Source organism: Arvicanthis niloticus, chromosome 1 (assembly GCF_011762505.2).
Source record: "Arvicanthis niloticus isolate mArvNil1 chromosome 1, mArvNil1.pat.X, whole genome shotgun sequence".
In the NCBI taxonomy this organism is placed as follows: domain Eukaryota; kingdom Metazoa; phylum Chordata; class Mammalia; order Rodentia; family Muridae; genus Arvicanthis; species Arvicanthis niloticus.
The window spans coordinates 8,401,936-8,425,402 of NC_047658.1; the positions used below are offsets into that span (position 1 = coordinate 8,401,936).

The window sequence follows — 23,467 nt, forward strand, 5'->3', positions numbered from 1 at the left end:
AATGTTTCAGATGCCCTTTCCCCCTTCGGATGCTTGGACTACTTCATCTCTTTCATTTTGCTGTCCTGTTGTTGTAGCTGTCACAATGAAGCTACAATCTCTAGTACAGTCATGCATTGCTGGGCAACAAGGATGTGTTCTGAGAAACATGTTTCTAGGTGGTTTCATCGTACACCACCATTGAGCGTACTTTCATAAACCTAGATGGTCTACCTATTGCACATGTACACGGTATCGTATAGCTTATTGTTTCTAAGCTACAAAGTATACTGTAGTTACTGTACTGAAAACTATAGGCAATTTCAACAAATAGTCTCTGTTGGTAAACATGGAAAACATATAGGGAAAATATTAGGCAAGTGGGTTTTTCAGTTCCATTTTAATTTTATGGGACCAACTTTGTCCATGAGGTCAGTCATTGGCCTCGTGATGTGGTGCACTACTACTTCAGAGGGCTTCCATGTGAATTGTTCTAATTAATTACTGAATCTCAAAAAAAACCCAACCAACCAAACAAATAAAAACAAAAAAACCTAATAAGCCAGGCAGTGGTGGCGCACGCCTTTAATCCCAGCACTTGGGAGGCAGAGGCAGCGAATTTCTGAGTTCGAGGCCAGCCTGGTCTACAGAGTGAGTTCCAGGACAGCCAGGGCTACACAGAGAAACCCTGTCTCGAAAAATCAAAACAAACAAACAATTACTGAATCTAAGGATGGGAAGCCCTCAATTTGTGGCTGGCTGTGTTATGCCCAGATCCGAGGGTCCCCAAAGACCACCAGGTGTCAAACTCATATGCAAAAGCAAAGAGTCTATTCATGCTCCAGCTCAGACTCGCAGGCCCCTCCGACACAGTGACCATTGTGGTTCCAGCAGGGTAGGGGCTTATCAACTTGGCAGTCACATGACTGGCTAACAATGATTTCGGTTGGCTTAAGCAATCTATTTATATCTATCTACAGCCTCTGGAATGTTAAGTATTTTCCTGCTGGTGGCCTGTGTCTAGGGTAGTTCCTTCCTGGAATAGTTTGTGATTTTTTCCCAGTAGTTAGAGTTTAACCTGAGAATAGAGCCTAGTAAATAAAATGAAGGCCTGGTTAAATAGAGTTTGTCTTGTCAAATTGGGGCCCTTCAGCTGATAAGTGTAGTACTTTGGAGACACCAAACTGTGTTTGCTGTCTGACCCAAGACACAAGGCTGCTGTCTGAAGTTAGAAAAGTCTTCTGGGACAGAGGTTTTTAACTTGTGGATCTGTACTAACTCAGGATAAGATTGAACTGTAGGACATCTAGATGGTGATGAAGAATTAGCTGTTTTTGAAGAGGATACAGTCCCAGCTCACAGAAGAAATGAAGTTAATTCTCCTTCAGCTTAGGTGGAAAATGGGGATCCATTTAGACCACAGGATATGAAATACCTTGTAAGATGCTTTGAAATTTTTTTCCTATATTCTCTAGAGTTTAGAGGGCATAAAGACCTATTTCTTGGACCCATCATGGGACAAAGAGACCTCAACAAAGAGTGTCTGAGCCAGGAGCTGTAAGTAACTGCTACTTCAAAGAGACATGCTCTTCAGTGTACTAAGAGGTTTCCAATTAGAGCTTCTCTGAGAAACCTGTGAAAGCAGCCCACAGAGAGAGGGAATCGCTGAATAGCTTTAAAGACAGACCAACAGATCTTTCAAGAAAATCTTCTGGATATCTCTTCACAATTACTGTTCTAATTGAACAGTATTTCTATTGAATAGTCTTTATAGAGACAGTCCATTGGGTGTTCCGTTTGGAGTCCCTTCCCAGGTTTGCCCTCTCCCCCACGAGGTCAGGAAATTCCATTTCCTCCCTCTCCTTCCCACATTCCTGACATTTCTGACAGGTGTCCCTATCCTGCTCGCCTGAAGGCAGAAGTTCCCCTACCCCCAACTCCAGTCCCCTCAACCCCCACCAATCTTTAAGAAGCTCCTATATCACAGTCTGCCTGTGACTTCTTCCAGTTTTGTCTCCCAAGACTGGTGAGTTTACCCAGGAGCCCATTCCCAAATAAACTTGCCTTTTTTTTTTTTTTTTTTTTTTTTTTTTAACTTTTAATTCAGCTGAATTGGCTTATGTCTTCAGTGGAGAAAATGTTCATTGGGTAGGAGGGAGAGAAGTTTAAAGTGAGATCACTTTGGTTTCTAAAATAGGAAGCCAGCTTGAGATCAAAGAGGTCTTAAAACTGAAGATTATATTGAACTGGAATTTGTAATTAGTAAAAAAAAAAATTGATCACATGAGTGGAAAACCATGAAACAATACCAGTGTACGCAGACTGTTGCTTGTTTTTGGAGACAGGGTCTTGCAGTGTAACATTCATTGGCTGGCTTGAAGCTCCCTCTGCAGACCAGGCTGACCTGTAACTCTCAGTGATCCACCTGCTCTGCCTCCTGACTTAAAGGTCTCCCAGCTACTGTTTAAATTTAAGATTATTCTAGCTCACAATCAGGCTTGCAACACGGCTAGCCCTATTTCTCTCTCTGATATTATAGTAGGTACGGCTATTCTTCACTCCAGTGAAGACAATACAGGGATCCAAATGACAGGTAGTTATTAAGCAAGTATTTCCAGAAGGCATACAGAATTTGGGGTCATGGGGTGCACAAATAAATGAGGAAAGGACCACAAAAGTCTGAAATAAACCAAAAGCAAACTTTATTCCCTGTGGGAAAATACTTCTAACTGGTTAGGGTCTCGGGTCAGACTCGGAGTTGACAGCTACAACCTTTGAAAGGGCATGAGCAATCTCCTTTTGAAGCATAAACCCAGGAGCAGATGTTCAGGATATAATAAAGAAGGAATTCCTAAATTGTGGGTTAGTTCTGGAGGTCAGGGTGTGGCAGGTAGCAGAATGTTGTTACAGACTCAAGGCTGTTCGGAGGCAGTAGTCTTATCTCAACCTTTAAGGAGCCACCCAGGCCAGGTGGTTTTACTGCAACTAGAAAGAAGGTAAGACTTGAAGACATGCAATAAGATGAGGGCAGCAGTACCCCTGGAATAATAATAATAATAATAATAATAATAATAATAATACTACCCTGGGCTCTTTACACAAAGGAAACCTTGGCTATTATTTGTAATTCGTCGTGCATTCTTTCCCTCCTTTGGGTAACTCACCTGGCAATGGGTAAAATTGGGAGTAGAAAAAAAAATAATTGTGACCCTTCGGGTCTTTTTTGGTCAGGCCAGAGATCATTACCAGCCTCATCCTCATTATCCATCCTGCGTAGGGAATGAAGATTAGGGGAGAACGGGCATCCTGACCAATTTAAGTGTCCAGACCTCACCTCAGAGATTGTTCCTAGGAACCGAAATTCTGAAATCACAACCACATAGGTGACAGGAGCGCCATGGTAACACGCAAGATGCCACATTCACGTAGGCACAGTCTTACACTTAAACCACAATTCCACAATGACCAGACATTTCATGTCCTCACAGAAAACTATCAGAATGTACTACAGACAACCCACAAAAAAACCACCCAAGGGCACTGTGTCCGCACAGTCCCAAGGCTCCAGCTCCTACGGGTCTCCCCTGTCCTCGCTTGCAGCCCTTTAATTATTTATTTATTCCTACAGGTCCGAACCTGTAGCCCTGAACAGCAACAAAACTGTACTCTCTAGGATTTCTACCTTGCTCCTAACGGTCCCGCCAGGGAAACAAACACTAGGGTTTCTGCAAGAGGCTGGACAGGTCACTAGCCTTTCTGGGAAATGTAGTCCACAATGGGACACCCACCTAGCGCCCCCAGCGCCCCCTCTGGTTGTTCCCGAAAAGACTGTTCCCTCAGCTGCTCACGTCCAGCGCCGCTTTGCTGCCGGCGTCACCGTCCCGCGGCGCTAAAGGGCTCAGCCACCTTGGCGCCTTCGGCCATCACTCCTGTTCCCCAGCACAGGAAACGCAAGCCGAACTCTGACCGGAAGTTAGGTCGGGCCGCGGGTCCTTCTGGGAGCACCTGTGCTCTGGGACATAACGGGCGCACGCTGCTGCCCGAGTCCGTGGACCTGGCTGTGGGTCGCTTGCACGTAGCGTCTCTGAGGTTGCGTTTCGGGAGGTTTTGGCTGGTGGCGCTGCCGGGACCCCTCCGCGGGAGAGGCACGAGTGGTCGGGTTTGCGCCGGCCGTGGACTGCGGACTGGGCGCGGGGTCTCGGGGGACTCGGAGTACCCGGAGTAACAGCTTTGCCGAGTGCTCTCGGCCAGAGTCAGTACTCGTGACTGTGCGGAGCTGCAACCAAAAACCTGGTAAGAGTTTGCGAGCAGCTCTGGAGATTTTGAGGGGGTGTGGTTGTGTAGGTGCGGGTGTCGTGTCATGGCCAGGTCTGGTGGAATGTGATTGACTAAGGGTGTGGTGAGTGTGGGGGTGGCGTAGCGTGTGTACTTGTACTGTGGAGTTCTTAGGTTTGTAGCATTTGGCATAACTCGTAACTAGGGGGAAAAAGCTATACTTTCTCATGATTTCCCTCTCCTCGTTGCCACCCTTCCAACACTTTCTTACTTTTCAGTTGTTCTTTCCATAACTTTCTAAGTTCATTATTACCTAATGGCTTGCTTGGCTTATTTAAAATTTTAAATCCTTCCTCCCTCTCTCTCTCTTTCTTCCATCGTCGCAGATTCCCAGCCCTGAAATTAGTTTAATAATGGCTGAAAAAACAAAAACCTAAGTTCATTAGCGAACCAACTGGGATTCATTCTCCAATTCACTTTGTTAGCAGATTCATTGCATTTAGCTGATCCAGGCTGCGTTTGGTTGAATCGATCGGAGGAATTCAGATCTGCTCTTCCTTCCCCCCTCCCCCAGCTCAAGTTAAAAAGAACTGATTCCAAAGATTTTTTTCCCCCACGGTGAATTACCGGAGCACAAGGGAGATCATGCAAAGACTCTAAAAACCTCAGCTTCCAAATGTGTCCATATTTAGCCAGAGAAAAGTTGTTTGGGGAAACTTGTTATCTATTACATTTGAAGACAAGGCACTGTTACCAGAATAACTGTTTGCCACATTAAGAAATCCCCAGAAATAGTTTTATACTGGGGTTTACCGTTTAGTGCAAGTGTTCCTTGACGATAGTGTGCTCATGTGTGTACTCTCTCGTGCGCACGCTCTACCTCTCCACTCCGCTCTCTCAAATTGTATTTGTCACAAATTGTGTGTTGCAAACCCTTTGTCTTTATGTTTCAGGTTTCTCATAAGCAGCATATCAGCTGAGTTTTTTTTTTTTTTTTTTAAAACTCATTTATCTGGCCTGACTATTAATAGGTGAGTTTAATTCTACTATATTATCGTATTTCTGAAAAAAATGTTTTTATTGTTGTACACCAAACCAAGCCATCTCTTTCTGTCATTCTTGAGTAATATATTACATTACTTTCTAATACTTTAAAATTCTTAAGCTGTGTCTGGTGACACATGCCTGTAATCCTAGCATCCAGGAGGCTAACACAGAAGTTCACATTCAGGGCCACTTGAGGCTAATCCAAGGTACAGTGAAAGAAAAAAACAAAAACCAAAAAAAGGGAGGTGGGCAATCCCAGATGAGCAGATGTATTTCATCTGTTCTCCATGAATATGGTTTTTTTTTTGGGGGGGGGGGGGTGTTTTGAGACAGGGTTTCTCTGTGTAGCCCTGGCTCTCCTGGAACTCACTCTGTAGACCAGGCTGGCCTCAAACTCAGAAATCCGCCTGCCTCTGCCTCCCAAGTGCTGGGATTAAAGGCATGCACCACCACCGCCCCAATATGTATTTTTAAAATGGTGGTAAATACACAGTATACAATTCACTATGTGAGTACTCAGTCACATGGCTCCGTGACAGTGCATTTTCAGGCCATGTTCCATCACTACCCACAGCACTGTTTTTATAGTAGAAATCAGAACAGTAATTCCATTTCCTCCTTACTCCCAGCCCCAGCAGCTATGAGTCTGCTTTCTGTGTCTGAATTTGAGAATTCTAAGTATTTAATGTAAGAGAATCTGTCCCGTAGTTGTTCTTTCATAACTCCTGGGTTAGTAGTGTCAGAATTCTCTTCAAACCCTAAGCAATATGTTGTGTATGAGCAGATATTTTTAGTCTCCTCTTGAGTCTGTGAACACAAGCTACTACTTGGCTGTTGCAGACGCCACTGCTTTAAACAAAAGGACAAAAACATCCATGTCCTTGCTTTCAATTTGATTTGGGTGTTCTACCCAGGAGGAGAGCTGCTTGATTTAATTGGTTACTCTATTTTAGTTTTTGACTGCCCTATAAAGGGCTGCATATCTGATTCACTGAACACCTAACTATTATTGGTAAAATTAGACAGTACTCCTGTTTTCATGAGGACAGTGGGTAGATACTGTAATAGAAATTATGCCACTTCTTAGAATTTGAGAATTGTGGAATAAAAAGTAAACACATAGAGTGAGTAGGTGGCACATGGTACTCTGGCCACAGGATAACAAGTTCAAGGCCAGCCTGGATTAAAGTGAGAGCGCTTGATTTTTAAAGACAGAAGTAACTCTGTGAATGCATCTCAGGCAGAACACCAGAATTTATTAAAACAATCCTTTCTGCTTTATTAATTTTGTCATGCAGAACAAAGTTCATTTGCCTTTTTCTGTCTCTTTCTCTTTACCAAACAAAGGCTCACAGATGGTAAACTAGTGTATTTTAATAACCACTTCATTTGTTTATATTTAATATCATGTGACATTATTATAATTTTTATTTCAAATGAAGTCATGGGATTCTAAATTACAATGCTCTTTTACCTCAATTACTAAGGCAATTCATGTAGAGAATGGTAATATCGTAATATATGGCTTTTTAAAAAAAAAAAAAAAATCGCAGACACTGTTTCCCCTCCTGGTTCCTGCCCCCCCCCCTCCACCCACCCACCAAATAGCTGGCTTTTAATGTACCTCCCTTGACTGCAACCAGGGATTTCCGTGACTCAGTAGTTTTCAAAAGCTTTATTATCATACATGCTTGTGAGGTGCTCCTGTCACAGCATGCAGGGGGTTGGGGGGGGGGGGTCAGAGGACATGTTTTAGAGTCTGTTCTCTGCTCTTTCATGTGGAAAGGTTCCGAGTGGAGAACTCGGGTCATCAAGCTGAAGCAATGAGTTTTGTTATGCAGGGCTGCATCCTGCCAGCCCCTGAGTTGTCATTGTTTGATTCAGCCATATCTGACTCTGCATTGAGGCTACACTAATGAATCCAGAGATGTTCCAGCACCATTTTTGTTTCTAGACTCTTTGTGTCTCTGTTGTACTTCATTTACCCTGTCCTGGTTTTTACATCTATAGCTCTGGCTGCAGAGAGAGTGTTACAAACAAGGAAATTAGCATTGCGGGTTCTCTTAATTATCTCTTGGTGTGTATCACATTGTCCAAAAGTGTGATGTTTTAAACAGCAGTAATCTACCCGAAGATAGTAACTGCTGGGGGCTGTCTCTGAGGCTGGTTATGACACAGAACCTGTGAGAACGCATGAGGCCAATTTTAGTTCTGGTCTAAGCCCACAGGTCCTGCCTCCTAACACTAAGACTGTGCTGCGAGCATAGAGATGGCTGAGAACAGATGTCTGTCATGGAAGGAGACCTTCTGACCTGAGACCCACAGCACACGCTGCAGGGTCCTGGGAAAGGGTGGACCCTGGACCTGCAGACCGTCTTGACCAGCACTTCCCAGAGCCGACTAGCACTAAATGACTGTCTCAACCTTGAAATACCAGCAACAGCTTCGGGGCATGGAGCACTTCTTTCAGATGGCAGGAAGAAGAGGTAAGGTGTCCAGGAAAGAGCAGCGTGGGTTTCTGACCATTACTGATTATACATGATAGATAGTTTTGTTTTGTTAATTTGACTGATTTTTACGTTCATTTATTTTGTGTGTCAGTGTCTGCTTGCACATGTGTGTAGGCTCACACGTACCACAGAGCATGTGACTAGGTCAGGACAGCGTGCAGGTATTGGTTCCCTCCTAAGGATGGTTGTCAGATTTGGAGGTGAGCACCATCCTACTGGCTCCATCGTTTTCCTAGAGAGTATACTTTAGTGTATTGTAAAAGTGGCCTTATAAACCAGAAGCGGTGTCTCTTGTTTCGTTGCTCCTTATCCCTGCTCATACTTCCCAGCTACGTAGAAGATTTTTATCTGGGTGCTCACTACCACTTTTCTTTTCTTTCTTTCTTTCTTTCTTTTTCTTTCTTTTTTTTTTTTTTTTTTTTTTTTTGGTTTTTTGAGACAGGGTTTCTCTGTGCTGTCCTGGAACTCACTCTGTAGACCAGGCTGGCCTTGAACTCAGAAATCCGCCTGCCTCTGCCTCCCAAGGGCTGTGAATAAAGGCGTGCGCCAACACTGCCTGTCTCACCACCGCTTTTCTTAATAACACCTATACATTGCTAGTTTTTTATTAAGTTTTTACACTTTCTATAATTCACATCAGGACTTTTCTTTCTTAAAGAAATACTGTATGTATTTCTATTTTTTTATATAGAATACTGTATGTATTGCTATGTAGCCAGTAGTAGGTTATTAACTTCCCAGAAATCTCATCAGACAGCATGTGGTAAGTTTAGTTTTCCGCATACATTTCAGAGTCTCTGGAGATTGATGTGGTACTTAACCGTTGAGGATCGAGTTTCTAGGGGATCTTAGACCATCTGGTCAGAAAGATCTCCACATTCCTTTGTCGGGAACTCTGAGCAAATCTGGTGTGCTTCTCTTTCCTCAGCCTGGTGTTCTGAGGACGCTGCACCTCGCCAGGAAGAAGAGGACATGAGCAGGCCTTCTGTACGTTCTAAACATCGTTTTTGTCCTGCGTTGTGTGCTGTGCAGCTGTTGCGGGCTGCTATAATCTATCACTAAGCTGGGGGAAGTGAAGTGAAGAAAATGCAGATCAACGTGAGAGCAGGGGAGGGGAGCACAGCTGGGTGGTGTCTGTGAGTGCAGAGCTTGGTGGGCTCAAAGTCCAGTGTTTGATGTAGAGTGTCAGAGCAAACAGACCTGAAGTCCATTCCGTAGCCAGTAGTTTCTGAGGAAAAAACTAAGGAAAGCAAAAGCTTTTCATTGTTACTAAAACCAAAAATATTCAAAAATAGTTAAATGATTTTTGTTATTTCAATAAAGCTCAATTTTTTTGCTGGGGGGTTTTGAGACAGGGTTTCTCTGTGTAGCCCTGACTGTCCTGGAACTCACTCTATAGACCAAGCTGGCCTCGAACTCAGGCCTCTTCAGAGGCTGCCTCTGCCTCCCAAGTGCTGGGATTAAAGGCATGTGCCACCACTGACCGGCATTAAGTTCAATTCTTTTTTTTTTTTTTTTGTTAATATTCTTTTTTTATTCTGTACCTTTTGTGTTCCAATTATTATATGTTTTTTTTTGTTTGTTTGTTTGTTTGTTTTGGTTTTTGGTTTTTGGTTTTTTTTTTCAAGACAGGGTTTCTCTGTGTAGCTCTGGCTGTCCTGGAACTCACTCTGTAGACCAGGCTGGCCTCGAACTCAGAAATCCGCCTGCCTCTGCCTCCCAAGTGCTGGGATTAAAGGCGTGCGCCACCACCGCCCGGCTAAGTTCAATTCTTACAAATCAGTCTTGACCAAAGAAAAATTATATAAAAGAGTAAGTGGAATATTCATGTTTCTTTGGAATAATCTTCCTGTTTCTCATTTGGTTGTTTGTTTGTTTTTTTCTACTTTAAGATTTTGATGGAAAGTCAAGCTAAATTATATAAAATATTCTGTGGCACCCTTGCAGTTTTGATATTTATGGCCTTTCAATTCTTTTATTTATTTATTTATTTATTTATTTATTCATTCATTCATTCATTCATTCATTTTTGGTCTTAGAGAAGATGAAGTCTTTTTTTTTTTGTTTGAGATAAGATCACACTGTGTAGCCTTCATTTGTCTGGAGCTTGCTATGTAGACCAGGCTACCCTTGAACTTACAGAGATCTTCCACCTGCCTCTGCTTTTTGAGAGCTAGAATTAAAAGCATGTGCCATCATACCTTGCCAGTATTCTTTTTTTAAACAATTTTAATTACACTTCTTATTTATTTGGGGAGGTGGCAGCATGCATGCTGCTGTGTTGTGTGGTGTCAGAGGACAGCTGTTGGATGTGCTTTTCTCCTTCCATCCTGTGGGTCCAGGGGACCGAACTCAGGACATCAGGGCTGGTGGCAGGTGCCTTTACCCGCTGAGCCACTATCTCACTGGCTCAGCTCAGTGTTGTCTTAATGTTCTCTGTTTACCTCCACTCTTGATTCTTTCTGTTTCTGCGCTTGAAATTGCTCATTCCTGTATTTTGAGCATTTTTCTCTTGGCCTCTGATGCTGTGACCATTTAATACAGTTCCTTGTGTTGTGATCACCCACCACCACCACCACCACCAAATTATTTTTATTGTTACTTTATAGCTAACTTTGCTACTGTTGTAATGTAAAGTCTGTGGTTTTTGATGGTCTTAGGCAACCCCCAGAGGGCAGTGACCCACAGGCTGAGCGCCACTGATCTATAGGCTCATGCGGCTTTGTTCTGCTGGCGACAGTGTTTCTCTGGCCTTACTGACTTGAAGTTCAAATTTTGTCTGGTTACTATAAAGTGCATGACCATGTTTGGAGAAGTATCTTAATTTCTTTGTGCCTTAATTTCATCATCTAAAATGGGAATTATAATGGCTTCTATTCCAAAAGATTGTAGGGAGTCAAGGGAACCTAGTGAGTGCACCGTGGTTGGCCAGCATCACTTACTCGAGTCAGTTCTGTGGTCTCTCCTTCCTGAGCTGCTCTCTGGATGGGCTGATTCTGTTCAGGGTTTGTGTTATAAATGTACATCTTCAGTAAAACCCTGCTCCTGCTGTGAGAAGGCAGCTAGGGGTAATTTTTTAATGTTTTAATATACATACAGATTACACACAAATATCAGGAAAACTAGTAATTCTCAAAAATCAATAATTAACAAACTAAAAAATTAAATAAGGAACATGAGGAAGAATTAGAGGAAATACAAATAGCCAACAAATACTTAAAATTATGTCATAAAAAGATAATTTAGTAGATATAGTTTTTAGGTATATTTCCAATTAGTGAGCAATGACCAGTTTTAAACTTATTATAGAATTGGGATGTAGATCTTGTCCATGACAGCTATTGCCTATGTATGAATAGATTACATACCAGCTAGAAGAACCCTCTACAGTGCTATGTGGCATAGCTGTTTTAGTTAGGGTTTTATTGCTGTGAATAGACACCATGACCAATGCAAGTCTTATAAAAGACAGCATTTAACTGGGGCTGGCTTACAGGTTCAGAGGTTCATTCCATTATCATCAAGGCAGGAAACATAGCAGCATCCAGGCAGGCATGGTGCAGGAGGAGCTGAGAGTTCATCTGAAGGCTGCTAGTGGAAGACTGACTTCCAGCCAGCTGGGGTGAGGGTCTTATAGCCCACACCCACAGTGACACACCTACTCCAACAGGGCCACAACTTCTAATAGTGCCACTCCCTGGGCTGAGCATATACAAACCATCAGAATACCTTTGTGAGAAATTACTCTGCTATAAACTCTGTTTTTTAACACATGCAGCCATTATCAGAAGTCTGTGGTATAGGTGTTACTTTAATTTTTATAGATAAAGTGGAAAATAGAGGTTAAGAAGCTTATATAATCAAGTACCAATGTGTAGTAAACTTAGGATTCAAACCAACACTCTAGTGTCCACATCCTGATGGTGTACCCGTGAGTAAAAGAATCATTTTTGCCAATGGCCTCTTCCCATTGTTTGTCCTTTTTATTTTTGTTTCAAGGCAGGGTCTTACTGTGTAGATCAGGCTGGCCTCAAGCTCACACAAATCCACCTACCTTTGCCTCCCAGGCACTGAGAGCAGTGGCTTCTACTGCCTTTTACTGCATTGTAGGCACATGCCACCACTTTTACTGCATTGTAGGCACATGCCACCACTTTTACTGTATTGCAGGCACATGCCACCACTTTTGGCTGCTTTCACATTTTGACTATTATGCATAATCCTGTTTAGAACATTTGAGTACAAGTGTTTTTAATTATTTATTTTTATTTCATGTGCATTGGTATCTTGCCTGCATGTATGTCTATATAAGGGTATGAGTTACATACAGTTTTGAGCTGCCATGTGAGTGCTGGGAATTGAACCCAGGTCCTCTGGAAGAGCAGCCAGTGCTCTTAACTGCTGAGCCATCTCTCCAGCTCCTTGAGTACAAGTCTTTACATGACATATTTTCAGTTTTCTCGTGTGTGTGTGTGTGTGTGTGTGTGTGTGTGTGTCTAGGTATGAAATTCGTGAGTCATATGTTTAATCTAAACTTTTAAGGAATCATTTCTTTATTATTAAAAATACTGGGGCTGGGCAGTGGTGGCGCACACCTTTAATCCCAGCACTTGGGAGAGGCAGAGGCAGGCGGATTTCTGGGTTCGAGGCCAGCCTGGTCTACAGAGTGAGTTCCAGGACAGCCAGGGCTACACGGAGAAACCCTGTCTGGAAAAACAAACAAACAAACAAACAAAACAACAACAACAAAATACTGGGACCATTTTTACCCCCCCCCCCCCCCCCCGCAGTACATGAGGGATGTAGTATCTCTGTCTCTCACCAACACCTGTCATTTGTTCTTTTGACTGTAGCCATCCTGCTCTATATGAAGCCTGTCCCATTGTGATTTTGATTTGTATAACTTTAATGCCTGGCAATATTCAGCATTGAATATGGCTTATTGGCCATTTGTGTATCTTTTCAAAGAAATACTTATTCAGAGCCAATGCCCACTTGGATTGGTTTGTCTTTTTTGAGGGAGGAAGGTTGGAATCAGATTCTCTGTATTATAGCCCAAGCTGTCCTGGAACTTGCTCTGTAGACCAGACTGACCTTGAAAGCAGAGATCCACCTGCCTCAGCCTCACAAGTACTGTGGTTAAAGGTGTGAGCCTCTATGTTTGGTTTTTCTTTCTTTTAATTACATTTATTTTCTGGGCATGGTGATACCCACCTTTTTAATCCCCGTATCCACTGAGCTGTCTTGTTGGCCTAGTTTGTCTTTTTTTTTCAATTTGTTATTTAGTTTACTCTGTCTGTCTGTCTGTCTGTCTGTGTGTCTGTCTGTCTGTCTGTCTGTGTGTGTGTGTGTGTCCATGAGGAGCTAGGACAACTTTAGGAGTTGGCTCTTGGCTTTCACATGCGGAGGCAGGGTCTCTCTTCTGCGCTGTGGTGTGTACTCCAGGGTGGCAGTCCCACAATTTTCCACCTCCCATCTGTGCCTCCCCCTCTCACCATAGGAGTATGTATATCACCATATCTGGCTTTTAACATGGGTTCCAGAGATCAGACTCAGGATATCAAGCTAGCTCAGCCATCTCCCCACTCCTAAATCGGTTTGTCCTTTTAGTAAATTTGCAAGAGTTTTTTTATATCATGTCCAAGAAAATATTGTCTAGACCAAACTCTTGGTTTCTCCAGGCTGCAGTGGATTAAGAATTGCCTTGGGCCACACATTAAACACAAACACCAGTGAAAACTCAAAATTAAAAAGTGCATAGAGCTGATGAGATAGATGGCTCAGCACTAGAAATGCTTGCTGTGGTTCTTGAGCTGGGGGTGGAGCTCAGCTGGGTACTCACTCAGTGTGCACGGTGGACAGCCCGGGTTCTTCCCTGAGACCCGCAAAGGAGAAGTAAAGAGCTGACTCCCTCCAGTTGTCCTCTGACCTCCACACCCATGCCAAGGTATATGTGCATAACCTCTCTCACACAAAATAAATATCGTAATTTAAATTGTCAAATGTTCATGATATTTCCCACCATAGATAGCAAAAGTTGCCCTTGCATTATCTTATTTATTTGATTCCCTCTTCAGAAATTGTTAAAAATCATCAAGCAGGTCCTCATTTTACAATCACTGATAAGAAAAGTGACATCTGTAAGTAATAGAGCTTCAGTGATGGGACATACCTTTTACTATCAATGTAAAAGAAAGAGGGCAACCAACATAAAACTACGGGGAAATTTACACTGTTTGAGAAACTAGTATGACAATGTCTGGTTTGATGTACATAGTTCCAAGTCTCAAAGAGTTGGTTCTGATTTTACTCTTGTGTGTGTCATTCTTGAAAGTAGTTTCTCAGAAGGTAGACAAAGCAGCTAAGAGACTCTCAGAGGGATTGGGTTTGCCCCCTAGCATCCACGTGGTAGCTCACAGCCACTATTAACCCCAACAGAAATCCAACAGGCACGCACATGCTGCATATAAGTGCTTGTAAGCAAATACTCATAAAGTAAAATAAATCTTAAATAAAATGATAGAAGCCAAAGCCATCTCTTTAGTTACACTGTCATTCTCATCAGTGCCTCCAGTAAACATGGCAAGTGGAAGCACACTAGTGGGATTAGTCCTGTCATTCGCTGCTGAAGCACACACTTGAGATCAGCGCTCTGCTCTCCAGCCTGCTTCTGATCCATGCTCCAGTGTCTTCACTCAACCAGGTGGAGTCTGGTGACACAAACTTTTTAAGACTAAGCAACATTCTCCCCGTGTTACTTAACAAACTCACCATTAGTGTAAATGTGCTGCAGGTAACTAGTTAGTTTCTACAGTGGATTCTGAGGTATAATTTCAACACTATAAGTGCACACTTGCCACAGTGCACCTGCAGAAGTCTGAGGACCACTCTTGTGAGCCAGCTCTCTCCTTCCCTGTGGGTTATGGGGCTCAAACTCTGGTCATCTTCCCAGGCAGAGTTGTAATGTTTACACAAGTTGAAAAGTCGGACTGTTTTCTGTACTACTATTTTTATCCTAGGACACGGTTCTTGAAACCCATGGAACTCGGCAGCATGTTCTGTATGCAATGCCTTTTATATAATGCCTTCTGAAGTTACAGTCTTTGTGCCTGCATACAATCCCTACAAATTGTCAACACAAAAGGAGTCCTCTGTCACTTTCTGTTGGACAGTCTTGCTTCACCTATAGTGTTTTTGTTGAGGATTTTGTATTTGTGAGATGTAGAAACCATGTTGGGATATATACATACAAACACACATGCGCGCACACACACACACAAACACACACACACAGAGAACACAATATTTACTTTAATTATGCGAGGCAAGTGACAGGAAACTACAAAGCGCTGTTTGGACCCTTCCACCTCATCCATGTAGCATGTTTGAGGCCATCCTGGAGTACCTGAGACTCTATCTAAACAAAACAAAATGACTCACTCACTGTTCTGTCTCCTTTTGTGTTTTCTTTAAATTCTAAGTTTATTAATTGTGTGGGTTTTTTTTTTTTTTTGTTTATGTTTTTTTTTTTTTTGTTTTTTTTTTTTTTGTTTTGTTTTTAGATACAGGGTTTCTCTGTATAGCCTTGGCTGTCCTGGAACTCACTCAGTAGACCAGGCTGGCCTCGAACTCAGAAATCCGCCTGCCTCTGCCTCCCAAGTGCTGGGATTAAAGGCATGCACCACCACTGCCCGGCACGTATCTAATTAATTCTTAATTTAGTCTTGACAACTGTTTAACTCATTGAAAGCATTAAGGTATTAACTAACTTTTTATAAAATAAGATATATAATGCAGCCGGGCGGTGGTGGTGCATGCCTTTAATCCCAGCACTTGGGAGGCAGAGGCAGGCAGATTTCTGAGTTCGAGGCCAGCCTGGTCTACAGAGTGAGTTCCAGGTCAGCCAAGGCTATACAGAGAAACCTTGTCTCGAAAAACAAAAAAAAAAAAAAAAAAAAAAAAGGATATATAATGCAGATATAAATAATCATACACATAGCCTTTAAAGTATAAGATTGTTTACTTTTACATTATTAATTCTTAAATACCAAGGATTTGCACTAACTTTTTTTTTTCTTGAACATCTTATTTATTATTTTTGTGCCTGTGAGTATTTTGCCTGAATGCATGTCTGTGCATCACCATGTGGTGCTAAGAATTGAACCCAGGTCCTCTGAAGATCAGTCAGTGCTTTTAACTGCTATCAGCCATCTCGCCAGCCCCAGCTTAAAGGGTTTTTTCATTGGTTGTTTTTAGTGATTCCCTTATTCCCTCCTCATCTATTTTTTTTTTTTTCTTTTTTCTTTTTTGAGACCAGGTTTCCCTGTATTGTTCAGGATAGTCTTCATCTTGGCTGCACATGTAGTTAGCCTTTGACTGTTTGGTCTCCTTTTTTTTTTTCCTACAAATTTTTGCCACATGTAAACCTCAGCAGTAAGAACGGTTTTGGGTCTCAGAGTTCTTGTGTGTTCAATTGTATGTCATAAACTGGGTTATGTGTGTCAGTTGCAGACCCTTCCCACTGATTTGGAAAGAAAGTATAGCATGCTGGGTAAAAGCCTGTGGCTCTGCAGCCACGATGCTTTATCTGACCTTACGACTTACCTTAAATACACAGGGTGACAGCAAAGCCAGTGCAGCAGTGATGGGTGACGTCATCATTTCTATTGGCATAGTAACTTCATTTGTTTTTGAGACAGTTTTGCTGTGTAGCTTTAGTTAGCTTAGAACTCACAGAGATCCACCTGCCTCTGCTTCCTGACAGGTGGGATTAAAGGCGTGCAGAGCCACACCCAGTGCCATATTAGCTTTTTAAGTTTTTCTTTCTTTTTTTTTTTTTTTTTTTTTTTTTTTGGTTTTTCGAGACAGGGTTTCTCTGTGTAGCCCTGGCTGTCCTGGAACTCACTCTGTAGACCAGGCTGGCCTCAAACTCAGAAATCCACCTGCCACTGCCTCCCAAGTGCTGGGATTAAAGTTAAATTTTCTAACAAGGCTATGAGTAGGTATTACCATTGTCTATTTAAAAGGCAAGAGTACTGTATCTAAAAGTAATTCAGCCCCTTCACAAGGCTATCACAGGCCAGGATTAAAGACATGTGCCACTGCCTGAGAAATTTTAAACAACTTAAAAGCAAGCATGAGTCATCTAATCACATACTTTTCTATAAATGCTTCATTCAGTTTTTTATTTCCATTATGCTATTACTATACTATTAATTCTAATATGTTGGTTGTAAATTAAAACTTGAGTCTTTCTTTGAAGTTTAACTTGGTCCTCTTTAGTCTAGTTAACAGCTATATTATATGTTCTTGTTAACCATTCACACTCGCTGCCATGGGTTTATCTTCCAGTTTTAGACTGATAACCTGCATTCTCTGCTCCTTACTTGTGGTGTCTGACTGCATACTAGCTGGAAGTCCAGTAGGAATTTCAAACTTTGCCTTTTCAGATATTCATGCCTTTCTTCCTGCCTCTTTCTCTGTCCTGCGTTACTCTGCCCTGTTCCCTTTCTCACTAAGTGGAATACCTCAGTGTCTGTCAGGTCTGAACTTTATGAGTTACATTCAGCTCTTTCATCACTCTCACAGTTAAACTCAGTGACCCCCAGTCAGGTACTGACAACATGAGGGAATGCTTGCTGACTCGGGTTTATATACTCTTACAGGGTATTTTCACTGTCATTGTCCCTCTGTATACACAAAGCTTGGTAAATATGAAGACTGGCCCTTGGTTACTAGCCAGATGAATTCTTACTTATTTTGATCACAGGCCCTAATTTTGATGACTTCAGATTAATTGGGATTTTTTTTTTTAAATATAGAAAACAGTGACATTCAAGGATGTGGCTGTGGACCTCACCCAGGAGGAGTGGCAGCAAATGAAGCCTGCTCAGAGGGATTTGTACCGAGATGTGATGCTGGAGACCTACAGCAACCTAGTAACCGTCGGTAAGGAGAGCTTTCCAGTTACCGGGGAATTCCTTTTCACTCCTGAAGAAAGTTTGTGCAAGTTCCTTGATTCTCTTTCCCAAGTCCTCAAGATCCCAAGATTCAGCCCCAGATCTGTAGATTGTCACCAGCATTATCATGCAAGTTCTTTCCTGTTTTCTGAACCAGGTTGTCAAGTCACCAAACCAGATGTGATCTTCAAGTTGGAACAGGAAGAGGAGCCGTGGGTGCTGGAGGAAGAGATGTTTTGGAGACGCTCTCCAGGTGAATAAGTGAGAAGTGGCTCTTAGTGAGAAAGCCACGTGACAGAGTTCAGTGAGGGCTCTGTTCCCCATTTCCCAAGACTGCCTTATCCTAGTCTTTCTTCTAAATGACAGATGTGTGACATGCCACTTGTCAGATTGTGTGACATTTCTATTCTAGGAATGACTCTGCTGTATTAGAGTTGTATTCTTTTTTCAGACTTTGGGAGGGCAGAGCCCCTGTGATTCCAGAGTGCCCGCCTTCCAGTGTGTCTCCAGCTCACCTTGTGAGCTTGTACCTTTCTCTGACCCTCCCACCCTGCCTCTCTCGTGTTCACAGTTCATCTGCTTCCACAGCACCAGTGTGGACTGTGGCGTTTTAAGCCAGCCTTAGTTCATACTTGAGATTCCTTTAGTTCTTGGTTTCACTGCACCTGAAAAGCTTCACCTTGTGTTTTATAGTAAGTGGCACTTTGCGTTGTAGGCCTCACACATCCATGGTTTTGAAAGTTATGTTCCTGCCTTAGAAAATGCTGTGGTCTCTCCGTCCTGCTTATCCACATCTTCCTCGTGTGCCTACTAGGTTAAAAAATGCAAACCATCCAAAAATACATTTTAAAAGTGTCCTTCATCCTCCACACTTTGTCCTCTCTCTCTCTCAGCTGTATTTACTCCCTTGTTTCCGGAGCTCTCCTATTTATTTTGCCATGTGTATTTTAGCTTTAACTGTCTTATTTGGAAAAACCATGCTGCTTAGGACTATGCTGGATGTATGAGTCTGCCAAGGTCCCTGTTTGTCTGTCTGTTTTCCATATACTTTGAGAAATGGAGCTTTCTAAGTTCTCTTTTTTACATTTTGTTTGTTGTTTACCTGCATATTAGACAAGAAAGAAAAACAAGTTCTTTAAGAATTGAAAGGGGGCTAGAGACATGGCCCACCAGTTAAGAGCACTGGCTGTACTTCCAGAGAATCTGAGTCTGGTTCCCACACCTTCATGGCAGCTTACAACTGTCTGTAACTCTATGTCAGGGGATATGATGCCTTCTCTGGCCTCCTTGGGAAGTAACTAATATGAAATGAAAATTTAAAAACATTTTTTGAAAGAATTGAAAAAGAAATTATAAAACCATTTGAATTTACAGATGTTGGGATTGTCTCCCTGGAAAGTGCTAGAACCAATTGAGATGGTGTGTCAAGTTGTATGAGAATCCAGTGAGGTAATAGGAATGTAACACATAAAAACTAACAGCTCTCACAAATACCTCACAACTAAGAGGACATAAAAGAAAGAATGTCCATTTATAGTAATAGCAATAAAAATAAAATACTGTCTGAGGCATGGGCATATAACAACATACGAAACAAAGACTATGTACATAGAACTTAGAATTTAGTGGGGTTTGTGTGTATGTGTGTGTTTGGATGGGTTTTTGGTTTCTGTGTTTTAAGGTTGGATCTCTAGAGAGACCAAGCTGTCCTTGAAATCTCTGGTCCTTCTACCTCTACCTCTCAAGTGCTGGGTTTATGTGATGCTGAAGATCAACCCCAGGGATTTGTGCATGCTGGGCAAGCACTCTACCAACTGAGCCACATCCCTAGCCCATAATTTATTTTGTGTGTAAGAAAATGCCTTTGAGTACTAGGAAAATGGCTCAGCAGTTAACAGCATTTGCCTCTTGCAGAGAACCTAGGTTTGATTCAAAGCACCACAGTAGGCAGCTCACAACCACTGTAAATCCAGTTCCAGGGATTCCGAAACTTTCTTCTCGCTTCTTGGGTACCAAATGTACATAGTATACATACATATACACTCCAATACACATAAATTTAAAAATATAAAGAATATACCTTTCTAAATTATTCCATTTCACAAGATTGGCTGTATCAAATTCTTTTTTTTTTTTTCTTTTTCTTTTCTTTTTTTTTTTTTTTTTTTTTGTTGTTTTTTTGTTTTTTTTTTTTTTTTTTTTGAGACAGGGTTTCTCTGTGTAGTCCTGGCTGTCGTGGAACTCACTCTGTAGACCAGGCTGGCCTCGAACTCAGAAATCCGCCTGCCTCTGCCTCCCAAGTGCTGGGATTAAAGGCGTGCGCCACCACCACCCGGATGTATCAAATTCTTAAGCTTTGTTTTCTTTCCCAAAAGTTTATTGCGGGCAGTGTCTTGTGAGCTTTAGTCAGTTCTGTGTTATTTTCTACTTTTAAATATTGTTGGGAAAGGAGCCTGGTTGTTCCTTCTCATAAATCACTTGCTCTGCTTGTCCACACAAGTCATCAGGGATTCACATGTGGGGAGTTGCTTTGTTGCATTTTCTCTGAAGCTTCAGAAATGCCGCCAGCTATGATCAGTATTTCCTTTAGACTTGTGGCTTCTTTGCCTTCCTTCTATACATTTGTTTTGTTTCCATTGTTAGGAATCATGCTCACCCTCCCCAACTTGTGCATTCTAAGCAAGTGCTCTACCACCAAATACCTCTGTAAGCTCAAAGATTCTTTTGGGGTTTTGATTTTATACTGTCATTATACAGATTAGATAGCGTGCTTTTCTGATTCTCATTGTTTGTCTCAGGAGTCTCCTTGTTGGGGTATTTTCTCCTAGACCCACTACCAAAAAAAAAAATGTTCCAAGCTAATAGGAAATCTTTGTGCCTCGTAGTGACCATTCCATCAGGTTCAAAGTTGGGTTACCCATTGTCCCAAGCTGAAGGGACTGTCATCTTCATGGTTCCTTTATCTTCAGGTCCCTCCCACCCTCTTGTGCCAACAGTGTGTTTTTCCAGAGTAAGGTTTGTTTGCATCTGCTTACTCAGTTGTTCCTCCCTTGCCGTTTGTCAGGACCATGTGAGCCAGGTAGGTGCCCTCTGCTCTGTCAGCACACCTGGACCTCAGAGTTGGACAATAGGTGCCTATGTTTTATAGAACTCTGTTTCCTAGATATCTTATCTGAGAGAAGAAATAAGTTTTGGCTTCTGGACTTCTCTACCTTAGGCAACCCATTTTTTGTCCTTTGCTTATATTGTGGAGTTAAAGTTTCACTGAGGATGTATTTTCTATTCTGTTCTTTCTAGTTGTAGAGGAAGACATGTTTGCTACACCACCATATTGAATTGGGGAGGCTTCTGCTCTGTTGATCCCATAAAGCACCCTTCTTGGAAATGGCGTTCCTCTTTCCTTTTCTCTACGTTTGGATTTTTCTTTTGGTCTCACTCACTGTTTATTTCTTCTTGTTTTATGAAATGCTTTTTGCATCACTCCTTTTTTCAACTTCCCCTGGACTGTTAGGGACTAGGCCAATTGAAGACTTCTTCACAGGCTCCGTTGGAAGGACAAAAGGAACATTAATATCTGTGTCCTTGCCCATGGACAGACTTGACAAGGGCTGAGGTGGGGCCAAGGGTGTCAGGGGAATCAAGGTTTCAGTTCCTGGAAACAGACTTCTCCCCAGACTTTGTGATTATCAGTCCCAAGGCCACTGATGTGCTTGATCTGTGCACACTCAAGATAGCCTGTGTTCCTTTGTACAACATTTTGTGATAAGCTTCCTGCTGACTTCATCATTTAATGGGATTAATTATGTTTGGGTCTTTTTCATTGATAGTAATTAGTGGAGAGAATCGTGGCTTTGTTATGGTAACAATAAATGACTTGTATACTGTATATAGCTGTTATGGATGTGGCAATTAGTGTAATTATTAGGGCTCAGGCGTTTGTATATCAGGTATTTATGGCTTCAATGATTAGATCTTTGTGTGACAACTAACTGCTGGCTTTGCCCGTTTTCTCTGCAAACAGTGTATAAGATGCCCTGCTGCGTACATAGTCCACGTGCTGGCATGATTCTTAGCTTACACAGTCCTCCTCACTCCAGCTTTGTGTCTTCTTTATGTTCACATCCCTGGTCCTCCCAGGACACTTTGCAGTTCAGGACCCTCATTCCTTCAGGTTCAAGTCATAGGAGATCTCCCTGAATAATTGTAAGTTACATATGGACGCTTTCCTTTTGTGTGCCTACCTGATATATCTGTGTTCATCTTATTAATCTGTCTGTCTAGAAGACAGTGTGGGAATGTTACCTTTAATGCCTCCAGAACTGCAAAACTCTTTGTATCTTTTCCTTTCATCTGAGGGTTCTGAACGATCAAGACTCAACAGTTGTTTAATGTTGAGCTCAGTTCCCAGTAAGTGTCCATGTCTTGCCCCTCTTCATCCACCAGAGTGATTGGAGTCTGAAAATGTTTTCCCACTGTGGTGTCCAGTACTTAAACTGTTAGCCCACTGAGAGGAAACCTGTGGTCTTGTTTTCTCAATTGATTCCTGAGTTGGTTGTCTGTACTTTGAAAGGTTCTTTCTTTCATTATGTGTATTGTTTGGCTTATATGAAGTGGCAGCAAAGTTACAAAGGTCCCTTGTAAGCAGAGCTTTTAACTGAGCAGGTTTAAAGTAGTCTGCACCTCACAGTTGATGCCACTCACAGGAGTGGAAATCCACAGGACAAGATTACATCACCTGCAGTCCAAGAACAGCAGGAAATAAAGGGACTCGACTCTGGATCACTTTATACTTTTACTAGAAACACGGCTTGTTCACTAAGCATATATAAAAATTAATTATAACTAGATACCTGACATTCTCTTTATGCTTACTAATAGTTTTGGATTGGAATTAGTTTGGACAACCTAATCTTCAAATGCTTTCATAATTATTACTTTATGAAAACTAATAGCTTCTGATATATAAAATGGGCAGATTTATCGGGAATCTATGATAGTTCCTGGAGGCAAAAGAACTTGTGGTTTGGTTTGTGTCTCTTGTGGTTTGTGTCTCTTGTGGTTTGTGTCTCTGCTCTCATGGGGCTGTTGTTTTCCTTTTATACAGGGTTTTATTGTTTTGTTTGGTTGTTTTGTTATTTCTGTATGCGTGTGGAAGACAGAGGACAAATATCCTCAGAAATGCCACCTACTTCCTTTAAGGCCGAGCCTCTCCTTGGCCTGGACCTCACCATTTGGGCTAAACTGGCTGACCCTTGGCTAAGGGTCCTGTTTCCATGTGCATGTTGGGGATTGAACTCATGGCCTCCTGCTTACAGGACCAGCACTTTACTAGCTGAGCCATCTCTTTAGCCTGGTTTCTTTGTGTTTTAATAATGCATTTTTAGTTTTCTCCAATGTTAATAGAAATGCAGATCCTACAGTGGTATGCTATTCTCACTTTATCTTTCCCTCCTTTAGGGGGAAAAAAAAAAAAAAATATATATATATATATATAAATATATATATATATATATAATATGTTATTATATATTACATATATAAAAGATCATGCAGATTTTCATGCTTCTTTTGAGTAGTAGACTATGCTGGTTAAATCAGAACCCAAAAGTTTTGTTCAGTGTCCCAGATTCCACCACCTATAGGTCTTTCTTTCAAGCTTCCATGTCGTCACACCTGGAGGCACATGCCAAACGCCCT

At 41.9% G+C, this 23,467-nt stretch overlaps 1 protein-coding gene and 1 long non-coding RNA gene across 5 annotated transcripts in view; one reads left to right on the forward strand and one right to left on the reverse strand.

The window, feature by feature from the left end:
• Positions 1–2,659: 2,659 nt before the first annotated feature.
• Positions 2,660–3,934, reverse strand: LOC143441784 (uncharacterized). Its single transcript, XR_013109461.1, has 2 exons — positions 3,768–3,934; positions 2,660–2,964 (listed from the first exon to the last, which is right to left on the reverse strand). It is a non-coding gene; the product is annotated as an uncharacterized LOC143441784 (long non-coding RNA).
• Positions 3,927–23,467, forward strand: part of LOC117705231 (zinc finger protein 568) — a 47,435-nt gene continuing 27,894 nt past the window's right edge. The window contains exons 1-6 of one of the 4 annotated variants that reach the window (XM_034497619.2): positions 3,927–4,272; positions 5,208–5,285; positions 7,523–7,787; positions 8,740–8,798; positions 17,633–17,759; positions 17,928–18,023. In XM_034497619.2, the coding sequence (XP_034353510.1) occupies positions 7,712–7,787; positions 8,740–8,798; positions 17,633–17,759; positions 17,928–18,023 (358 nt within the window). In that variant the 5' untranslated portion in view covers positions 3,927–4,272; positions 5,208–5,285; positions 7,523–7,711. The remainder of the gene's footprint in view (positions 4,273–5,207; positions 5,286–7,522; positions 7,788–8,739; positions 8,799–17,632; positions 17,760–17,927; positions 18,024–23,467) is intronic. The other 3 variants (XM_076931313.1, XM_076931305.1, XM_076931324.1) reach the window with 3 other exon arrangements.